Genomic DNA, 11,239 nt, shown 5'->3' with positions numbered 1-11,239 from the left:
GGAAGCTCCCACCGGAGCTCCTCCGCCTTTGTTCCCTCTATTCTAAAGAAAGGAAATGGTGGGAGCTCCGGTGAGGGTCCCTTTTTTCTTGAAAGAAAAAAATATCTTTTTAAAAAAAGAAAATACCAATACGACGTAGTTTTGGGCAGGAAGCCCAAAACGACATCGTTTCAAATGTGTTAAAAGAAAAGGCTGAAATGGCATTGTTTTAAGCATGGCACTCAAAACGACGTCGTATTTATACGTTCTTTTTTTTTAAAGAAGGCAATGCGACGTCGTTTTGGGCTATCCATGCAAAATGACATATTGTGGGCTACCCGCCCAGAACAACATCGTTTATTTATTAGAAAAATAGAGGGGGAGCCCCGCCGGAGCTCCCCCACTAATAACCTTGCCTCAAGTGAGGTCGCTAATAGGGTTTTGGACTCTCCAGCAACCTTGCATAGGGTGGAGGTCACCGATGGGGGGAGCCCCACTGAGCTCTCCTGCTATAGACAAAGCAGTAGGGGAAGCATGGTGGGTCTCCCCCCATCGATGACCTCCACCCTGGGCCAGGTTGCCTAGGAGTCTAAAACCCTTCGTCGACCTTGCCTGAGGATAGGTCCTAGTTGGGGGCTCCACTAAAGCTCCCCCTCTTCCTCTCATTTTTTTAAATAATTAATTTTTTAAAAAAATATAATACGATGTCATTTTGGAATTTGTAGGTATAGAGAAAAAAAAAGTTGTCGTTTGAGCATGGGTGATTCCATGTCAGATTAGTTGACGTAGTTTATGCCATGTCAGATGCCACGTCACATTTCCATCATAGCAAGCTGACGATTGGGCAATTTGCTCAATGGAATAGAACTACATGAATGAAATTGAGGAAAAAAAAATTTCGTGTATCAAATCGAGGATTGCCTACAAATTTCATAGTTTTCTCTTCTTTTTATGGAAGCGTACGTTATACCATGGCAAACAACAATGCAAGGTGCAGGAAGCAGATAGAAAACCCATGTTTATGCCTCGAACTTAAAACATTCGACAAAATTTAGATTAATGATGCTGGCGTACGTTTTTGATGGTCGTGCTCTCCATGTTAGACTTCTTGTAATATCCCGAAAATTTAGTAGCTCAGAATATTTTGAATATACTGAACATCTAATGATTTGTAAATGAATTTCATTAATTTTGTTCTCCATCTGATTTTATCAAATATAGATATTGTTTATGAGATTAGTTTCAAAACTGATTAACTTTCCATGTGTCATCATCATCTCTATTTCTTCGATCAACTAATCCAATTATACTGCCACTCATCCAAACTCACCAGAAAACACCACCTCACTCTCCCCTTAAATTTGCATATTCAACTCTTCTTGACCATTTCATTCCTTTTGGCCAAATTTCAAACGTAGAAGAGAAAGCTTGAGGGTAACAAGAGAATTTGAGGCAAAAAACTAACTGAAAAATAGAATCGTACGGTTTTCAATATTTTGATGTGTTCGGGGCTTATCTCTGTGAGTAACCAATTCCTAATTGGTATTCTTATCGTGATTATAATTAGTTTATTAGAATAGCATTGTTATGGCCATATCATTGTCATGGATCATGCTTATGTTCTTATAATATCGACTACGATATTTGGAAATGGGTAGTGAGGTTTTAATTTGTATAATTAGATTGATGGAAGTTGGTGAATCCTGTAATGCCCTGAGCCAGTCGTAAGCCCAGTAGTCGGAAAGGGCTGCCCAGAACAGAGAGGCAGCCAGTATGGAGCTGCCACTGTGGTCGGGAGCTGGGAAGAGGCATAGGGACAATCTGAGTTCTTGAGTTCTCAATGATAACCTTATGAGATTATTGAATCCGTGTTATGATCTAATAAGTTTAGATTGTGGTTATTCACTGGGCGTCAAGCTCACACCGAAAACATTTCTCTTAGTCGTTTTACAAGTAAGAATGGTGGTGAATTCATGGCATTTTATTGGGATTTTACTCGTTTGGTCGAGATTGTGACTTTTTGAATACTCCCCATTTGTATGGAAATTCATTTGTATTTATCGATTTTATCTTATAAAATTTTCGGATTTTACACTTGTTGATGTACTAATACATATTGTAAAGTTATAAATAAAGAGTACAACCTAAAGATCAAAATCAATGCTAATAAAGTGTTAAGTGGTAAGAAATTTTAACTCTATAAGTAGGAGAACACAAGTTCGAGACTCTAGAACCGTACTTATTGAGAGGAGAATTACCTTTAAAGCTTGATCTCCTGGTATTGGCAAAGAAATTTTTGCCACAGTTTTTACAACAAAGTATTGGTTGAATGGTAAACTCCTTCAACCTTGTAAGGAGGAGACAAATTTGAGTCCCAAAAAATGCATTTGTTGGGAAGAAAAATAACATTTACTGCTCAGAAAACGCATTTGTTTGAGTCCCACAAAACGCACTAGGGATCCATAAGTCCAATGGGTTTTCGACTAACCCAATCGAGTTGGATCGACGCACTAAGAGGTAAAGTTCTCCCAGCATAGATTTTCTCCATTCACAAAATTCGAATCTGACCTTACTTAAGGAGAATAAACGCCGAACCACTTGAACTAATCCATAAAGGTAATGTTTTTTTAGGTGATTAACCCTTTTAAATTAGTTTAGTAATGGTAACGTGGCCCAATTTTAGTGGAAATCATGATAGAAATCAGGAATTGCTCTATGATATAACAGCGGAAAACGCAAAAGTAATATGTAAAGCAACATAATATGAACTCTAAAAATTTAAAAACATAATTAAAAGTTACAAAAGATCTTATGAATGAGACAATATATTTTTATAATAGCATTTTTTCAGTCTACCGGTGTAAAACCTACCGGTCCTACCCACAACTAAATGAATCTTGAAAGTGGTTTCGATGCGATGTGATTAAAAGTGGGATCATTGGCGTTAGACTACTTAGACCTTGCCAGATGGATACTAATATGATTTGTGGGTATAATTTGGACCTACCTGCCAAAAGGATTTTAACACGATTTGTTATTGTAATTTACTTAAGCGGGTCCAGTTAACACAACGATCATTGTCTAATAATTAACTGTGGGCTGGGGCCAGGGCCGAGGCCGGGGTGATGTCAAATTTCTATAATCAGGCGTAGATTTCCATCTCCTATCCCTTCGACACGAATAGCGTGATAGACAAGATTCGTTATCACAAAAACCAAGGTTGAATATGAATCCAACCGATGCAAGAAAAAACGGACCTTATCGACTTGGTTTTGTCATGGTTCTGTTGGGTCTAGAACGTAGATTAGACCGATACGAGCAGATGTATGGCATCCATTGAAGCTAACTGTGAAGGTTAACATGAACAAAATGCAGAAGGTAATCTTCATGCTATATAGCTGACCCTTTAATGAACGAGAATCGGATCTAAGAAAACATAACCCCACCCCTTCTTATAAAGTTCATGAACCAATGAAGCCACAAAGCATCCAGTATCGATATTACTGATGACGACCATATGATATGAGGAGCAGCATTCACTTTCACAAACCTATTATTGATGAAAAGCCGGAGACCCCTATTCAATACGCCCAAAGCAGAAGCTTGCAACCTATTATGAAAAGCAAAAGTGTGGGATTTTATTTTGCACGCCTAAGCAGAAGCTGTGGCAGTCATGTGCTTCACAGTCATCTCCTCGAGGTCACTTTTACGAGCCCCGACCACCTTGTCCACAATCTTCCCGCACTTCACGAACATGAAGGTTGGCATCGCCTCCACAGCCCATTCCTGTGCTACAGTCTGCAAATCAAGAAATTCATCTCTATCATTTCGTCTCTTTTTTCCTTTATTTTGATGAATCATCATCATATCCTATTTTTTAATACAAGTCTAACTTGCTGTTTTCCTATATTTCCGACACGGAAACTCTCTTCCGGTAACTTCCAGCCAATAGAGTTAATGACAGAGAGGATAATGCTGGTTATTGACACAATAATTGCTCCCAATGGCTTCCATCGAAAGATACATAACTCCCATCATAAACCTTTTTCAGAGTCTCATCATTATCAAAAACACGAAGACTTGAAAGTTCAAGCATATCTACTTGAAGCCATGCACAGAAGCTAGTATGTATATCATACACATGACAAGTCTTCAAAGCTAATCAAGAACACACAAGTTACGAACAATTGACTAGTGCTAGAGAGAGCAGTGGCATTCAGGAAATAAGGCCTCTGGTAATATTAGATTTCAGTGATTATATTTGGTTTGATATGAGATGCACAAGTTTGTCGGCAATAAAATATGAATCTATCCTAGTTCTGTTTCATTTCTAAAAGGAAGTTGACCTTTTAAAGGTGCTGTCGCTTAGAGAGAAGAGTTGCCGCATACAATTTTATTTATGATAAACAAGTTACAAGCAAAAACGGTCCAGTCCGTACCTTCAATTCATCAACATCAACCTTGAGAAACAGGACGCTGGGGAACCGCTTGGCCAGGTCTGCCAGGAAGGGCGCTATGAAACGGCATGGCCCGCACCATGAAGCAGTGAAGTCAACAACCACCTGCAACCAAATTAAATCGGAGAGTTTTACATGTGCCAAAACTAACTACTTGTTATGTTAAAAACAAACCACCAGACATCAGATCCATTGTATTATTTTAAACCAGAAACGTTAATAGCCGATAACTGCACCTACTTTCTGAAGTTCTAATGAGAACACGACCCGGAACGCAGGCAACGAAACAAAGTCAGTCTCAGATGTTTTGCTGTGCATAAAAGTCTATACTCTTCGTGCGAAAAATCTCGAGTAGGGTACTCCTTATTTATCATTCTTTATTCCACCGCAGCCCTATTCGAAGAGAATTCTGTCCGTAGTCACGAAAAGAAACAGAACGTTCCTGCCGTCCTTCTCACTATTCCATTAAGAAGTTTTGAAATGGCTTCCACATCACGCCTCTAAACTTGCTCTAACTCCTATCAATCAACTCTTTTCCCTCCTGCAAAATTCTACCGAAAAACATCTATGTCTGCTTAAGATCAGTCTAGCTCAATTTCCATCCATGGCTACGCACCTTAAAGGGTCTCCGGACATAACATCACCATGAACCCAATCATCAAACATCAAGGTCTCAAAAATCCATACATATAATATAATATGAGTTCTCCAGCTCTGCTGGAGAGGGAAAAAAAAATCTCAATCCAGAAAACAATTCCGGTTTTCAGTTACAAAGGAAATCGAAATAGAGACGGCGATTTCCAAACCGTTTTCCGGATTATGTTAAAAAAACAAAAACAACAAACCTACAGGGGGCAGCCGTCAGAATGACTCAAGAAGATCTAAATACATAAAATCAACACAATCTAGCCTCGCGCATACAATCAATCATCAGGACAAATGAACAGAACCGGTAAATAATCAAAACCGAAAACTCGCGGCACTGAATCAGGAAGTTGCAGGCGGAAACACACACTGACACACGAGTATTACGACGAGCGGGCCGATCAGCATTTGAAGCTCGAGAAACCGGACAGGAAAAGCGACAAAGGAAAAAGAATTAAATGGGGGAGAAAAATTTTACGAGTTTGCCGGGATCGTTGCTCTTCTGAATCTGCTCGTTCCACGACTCGAGGCTGTGGCAGCTGATCACTTGCCCCTCCTCTGCCGCCATCTCTCTCGCTCTCTCTCTCTCTCGCTCGCTCGAAGCGTTCGAAGCTTTCTCTGGGAAATTTGCGTCTGCGCTCTCTCTCTCTCTCTCTCACTCACAAGGCATGAAGTTGGTGTCCGTCTCCTTTAAATATGTGCAGAGGAGGAGGATGGAGGAGATGGTTTGCGTGCGAAAACGAGTAGACATTTGGCCCTGAGGAACCGGAAAATTGCGATATTGCCACTGGGGGACAAAGGGCCCACTAAGATTCTCATGCAACTGCCTCGAATAGGACAATCTCTCCACTCCAGCTGACACGACACGACAAAAGAGCATGTTTGCTTTTTCGCACCCTATGTTTTTATGTTTGATCATTTTGCACCCTAAATTTTTCATTCATCCAATTCGCACCCTAAAATTTTCACATGGTGAAATGGGAGTAATAGTATGACATACGAGAAGGTATAAAAAGATAAGGTACGCAGGATTTCACCGATAAGAAATGAATGTGAAATCTTATAATTTCTAGTCGATGACGAGCGCCACTATATTAAACTATTCTTTCTCAACTTAATATTTCGTGAAATTTTACAATTTTAAAATAATAAGAAAATTGGCATTCTTAATTTGCATGTGGGAAGCATTTATTTTTAAGCTCCAATGTGCGAATTGGCATCAAAATGAATCAAGTCTATAACTTTAAGGTGCAAACGTCAATAAAATCAAAATATTTCATCCTTATTGTTGATTCGATACTGACCCGTTAAGTTACCATGCTATTGATGTTGAGAGCTGGAGCTTGGAGCAAAGAGAGATTAATAAAAAGATCAAGGAGAGCAAGAAGAAAGACTGGATCGAACTAGGGACAACCTAGGTACTAATATATATACCAGTTCGATGAGCTAGTCCGTTCACCCATCACCGCAAGAAAAATAGTAAATATGGGAAGACATATAACGCAAAAGAGTAAAAGCAGACTTTCACCAGATGAAAAAAAGTAATAAATATTAGAAGATACGAGATGGAAATGGGAAGCAATAAAAGATAGAGGACTTTATGTTTACTTTCATCTTATTTTGGTAATGAATATAAATCATGTTTATGTAGTTTGTAATTTAAATTAGCGGCTTGTAATTCACATATATCAAAATATATGTTTGTTGGTAGGTCTGACCTTATAACCATTCAAGAAATTATCAAACGTCCTGTAGAATGTGATATGATGACGACGACATTAGCAGTGACGTGGTTTATAGATTTAATTAAGGCTACTAATTAAGTAATTCATTACTAATTATTATGGGCAAAAATAAGGAAAGATTCTGAAAATAGGTATCAATAGATATCGCCATTTGTCTTCTTCTTCCGGTCAATGGAAGGGAAGGAATCTAATCTGAATAGAGATTGCCAAAAAATTAAAAAGTTTCTTGAGTAATATATAAAAAATAAAAGTTTAATGTCGTCATACAAATCTTCTTAACACTATTGATTCTCGTCAGCTGGATTTTTCGTCCACTTCTATGTTCTTACCTTCTATTCCTTGTTAAATTCGCATGCCTTGTGTTATGTTATATTACATCTGAAGCAAATGTCGTCGTCAGGAAGATTAACCAAACGAATCCAGAAGCAAAATTTGAATTCATTTTGACAAATAAAGCAACTGCAATTCATTTGGTAGCAGGGAGTCTTCTTCACTAAGACGTAGATCATCATAGAAAGAAAGCTTGTGACTTGCTATTTCGATTTCATATATAGCTTATCAGCTAAGAAAAATAAGGGACCTACAAAGGTGAAGAAAAAGAATGACCAAATCAAATGGCATGATTGATCCCCTATCAAGATGTTCAAGGCCATGCTAAGGCATGCCCATGGTTACCTCGATGAGCATCGATTTATCAAGGGGACAAAATTATCTCCCTTGTGATGTTCGGTATTTATACGACAAAAGTTGGAGTCCGCGGAGTACTTCTATTGACCAATGATGTTACTCAGGCCAGGTCGGACATTCAGTTGTTTCGATTTTGATTATTTGCAGGGAATGTTTGTACATATATTAATGTTATGTTATGAAACTAAATAGCGCTGGACAATCAAACCTATTTCTCGATTCAATACAAACGAAAGGAGAGTTTAATAAGGTTCCAAATAGAGACGTATCAAAACCAAGCTGACTATATGACAATTCCTAACCCTAAAAGGAACGTGACCATGTATGGATTCATATGTATTGATAGTAGTTATTTGGATAGTAGTTATCGTTAAGAAATGTGTAATTTACTAAGGTAATTTATGACGGAATAATTCCATCGGTCATTTTATTTGGGAAAAAAAAATTCGGGATGGATTCTTTGGTGGAACTTTCAGCCGGAAATTAGTGACGAGAAAATCTTTTCAAAAAAATATTCCTGAGGGAAATTTCTAATGGAAATTCCGTTGAAGATTTTTTTTTATTAAAGAACATTTGTTTCTGACAATTTCATTGGATAGTTTTTTAAAATATTTATCAATTTTAAAAAAATTAATGATAAATATTACTAACGTTAATAAATAAATAATTAACACGAGACAATTGCACATATGTAGTCCTACTAATTCTTCTATATAAGATTAAGATACCAATGAAAACTATAATTGTTATTATCATTATTGTTGGGGATGAATTCGACTTTCAGATAAAACATATTTCTATATAACTTTTATTGATTATGTAATATTATTTGGTACTAAAAATAGTTACGCCGTGATTCTGTTATTCACTAATTATAAAACTTCTTTTGTTTATATGCCTTCGAAATTTCTCTCTTACTCTTATTTTGTCAATGGAGGTAGACATGATTTACAAATGGAAATTCTTTGACTACTATTCCGACTCTAGAGCTTGTTTGGATAGGAAGAAAGTGGAGGGGAAGGGAGGGAAAGTTGTAAAAGATTTTCAAAAACTCTCATATTACTTTTTGTCCCTTCTCGTTCCTTCCATCCGTTTCCCTCAATCCAAAAGGATGGTAAGAAACAAAAATCCCGTGCTAGGTTTTCACATCCATTCAACATACTCTTCCGCATGGATTCCCAAAACATATATTCTCAATATTCAGATACAACAAAGCGTGCTCCAGAGCCATAAGCGGACATGACGAAGTGAAATTTAACTACAACGAAAGCCGAACACGAATATTACATAAAACCATTTCTAGTAGATGGTGGTGAAAAGGCGTAAAATACATGTCCATTCGTATATCTAAATATGGAAGGGTACAGTATGATCATGGTGAGAAGTGGACACCCGGTGTCTCGAGTGTAGTACAACTTTTGAACGCCATACAAGGTCTTATTTTGAATGCGAAACAATACATCAATAAAAGTATAAAAGGCTCGGGAAATGGTGAGAAGATGTCCCTCGAATATAATGAAGATACATTCATCCTGTCTCAAAGGACTATGACATGTGATTAGAACACCTCCAAAGCATTTTGAGGACTTTGACATGGGGCACTTCTTCAAGCAAGTTCACGATATATCGGTGGCATCCAAAGCGTACATGGAGGGGGCTCGTGTAGGTTGTCTTGTCAGAGGTGGTGTATAGGATGTTGATGCAAGGGGACGGGAGATGCAGGAGCCTTTTCAAGCACACAATACCGGGCTACATCGGGATTCTTGCGAAGGATTTAATGAAGATCGGGGCTGAGGAATGCGAGAGGATCCTGAGTCTTCCACCACCCCCAAAAGGGACCACAAGACAAATAGGGAGAGTTACTATAATCGAACGTTGCTAAGCTGAGACCCGAGATTTCACATTGACAAACTTCTTATTGATTTGATGGTTGATTTGATGACAAATACTTATTCATTTATTTCGAACTTGTTAAATATGTAATTACTAGTAAAATTTTGATAAAAGATGAGAGAATACAAAATTCATAATAACTATTAGAAGATGACTACTTAATTATATATGATTGTATCTCATTTTCACTATATCTCGTCATTTCCTATTTTTTCTTTTTCTTATTGAAAGGACACTGATAAGATAGTCACTCATGTAAGAGAGTCTGGAAATGAAGAGAAAGAATAGAAGGATGAGATAATTAACGAAGAAGAAAAAAAAGCAAATAACCAAAAGATAAGGAGGAATGTCAGATGTAAATTATTTTTAAATAATTATTTAAATTAAAAATTAAATAGCGAGAATCAATCTTGTTTGAATTTCCGGATACGAAATCGTAAATAAAGGAAAAACTGTATAAACACAAAAATTAAAAATTAAAAATTAATTTTTTTTAGAAAAAAGAAAGAGGTTGCGGTTTGGAATAACTTCCCAAGTCGCCACCTTGTGAGAATTGACCAATATTTATTTATTACTCTAATATAATTGTAAGAAAATATCAAAAAAGAATCTATGGTATAGTGGAAAGAGACAACTCTAATAAGGAAGAGAACAGGCATTCACGCTTCACCCCTTGTTCAAGTTGTTCCCTTCTAAGGAAGTTAACAGGTTATTTGTTAACCTTTTTTCTTACAATATTATTTAATAACATTTAATAAAAATGTTATTCTAAAAATTAGCATTCATCTAACTTCTTTTCAATTTTTATTTATTAAAAAAATTCAAACAGAAATTCCATTGGAAAAAATATTGGTTCTTTCAAATTTTCGACAATTTTTTCGTGCTATAGAAACTTTTTTTCAAAAGAAGAATTATTGACGGAATTCTATCAGTAAGTTATTGCAGTGTGAGATTTATAAGTTCATACCCCTAGTCCGATTCTATATTGAGTGGGATTGATCTACTAATTCTTTTTACTAACTTGTAAGCGGGCGTAAGGAGTGCTAGTATTGAAATCAATAAGTATACATTTGCTTGCCGTCCACAATGGGATAAATGAAAATTTCCAAAATATTTATTTAAAAAAAAAAAGAATTGCTAGAAGGAAGATCTCTTATGCATTAGAGACATTGCGTTAAGGTAGAGTCTTTCATGTTTAATTATAATTATACATAATCTCGAATGTCATTAGTTCTAGTACATAGATTAAGTATAATGCAAGCAAAGTTCCCACATTCCTGGAGATATAAAACACCATATAAATTATCATATCGACCGATTAATCTTCTGAAATTCTCTAACAATTACATATACTATTTGACCAGTATTAATGGCCTTATTTGAATATTGTTTGAATAATTATATATCCTCCACCTCTTATCATGCTTGCTTAAATAATAATGAGATTTCTTGATATTACTTACTTTATTCGCACTTTGCACGAGATTGTTATCGTAACATAAGCTAGTATATTTTATTATTAGATTTGGTTCACTCTAAAATAATCTTTCTATTATCTATGATAAAAATAATTATTTTTATGAGTTCGTATTCTAAAATACTTTTTCTAGAACTAGTATGAAATCTATACATATTTTGCTAATAAGAGTGGTAAAATCAAATAGTTATGTTATTATTTTAATTAAAATTAAAAATAATTAACTATTTTTTAAGTTTCTAAAAGAACATTTTAGTTGTTAACATCGTCATTATAAAAGAATCAATTTTCAGAGTTTATTTTTTATCTTTTAGACATGGTAATGGTGAAACGATCAATTATTCAAATATATCAAC

At 36.1% G+C, this 11,239-nt stretch overlaps 1 protein-coding gene across 1 annotated transcript; it reads right to left on the bottom strand.

Annotated features, from left to right (window-relative positions):
• Positions 1-3,358: 3,358 nt before the first annotated feature.
• Positions 3,359-5,759, bottom strand: LOC116209989 (thioredoxin H1). Its single transcript, XM_031543763.1, has 3 exons — positions 5,560-5,759; positions 4,419-4,541; positions 3,359-3,777 (listed from the first exon to the last, which is right to left on the bottom strand). The coding sequence occupies exons 1-3, from the start codon at positions 5,647-5,649 to the stop codon at positions 3,631-3,633; spliced, it is 360 nt and encodes a 119-aa protein (XP_031399623.1). The 5' UTR covers positions 5,650-5,759; the 3' UTR covers positions 3,359-3,630.
• Positions 5,760-11,239: the final 5,480 nt, after the last annotated feature.

This window comes from Punica granatum, chromosome 6 (assembly GCF_007655135.1).
Source record: "Punica granatum isolate Tunisia-2019 chromosome 6, ASM765513v2, whole genome shotgun sequence".
In the NCBI taxonomy this organism is placed as follows: domain Eukaryota; kingdom Viridiplantae; phylum Streptophyta; class Magnoliopsida; order Myrtales; family Lythraceae; genus Punica; species Punica granatum.
Note: the sequence above shows the minus strand (reverse complement) of the source record. Positions and strands in the feature narration are given on the sequence as shown.

Coding starts and splice junctions, on each gene's coding strand:
- LOC116209989 (XM_031543763.1), bottom strand. CDS start 5,649: ATGGCGGCAGAGGAGGGGCAAGTGATCAGCTGCCACAGCCTCGAGTCG. Junction 4,542..5,559: donor GCAACGATCCCGGCAAACTC/GTAAAATTTTTC, acceptor ATTTGGTTGCAG/GTGGTTGTTGACTTCACTGC. Junction 3,778..4,418: donor TTGATGTTGATGAATTGAAG/GTACGGACTGGA, acceptor CTTGATTTGCAG/ACTGTAGCACAGGAATGGGC.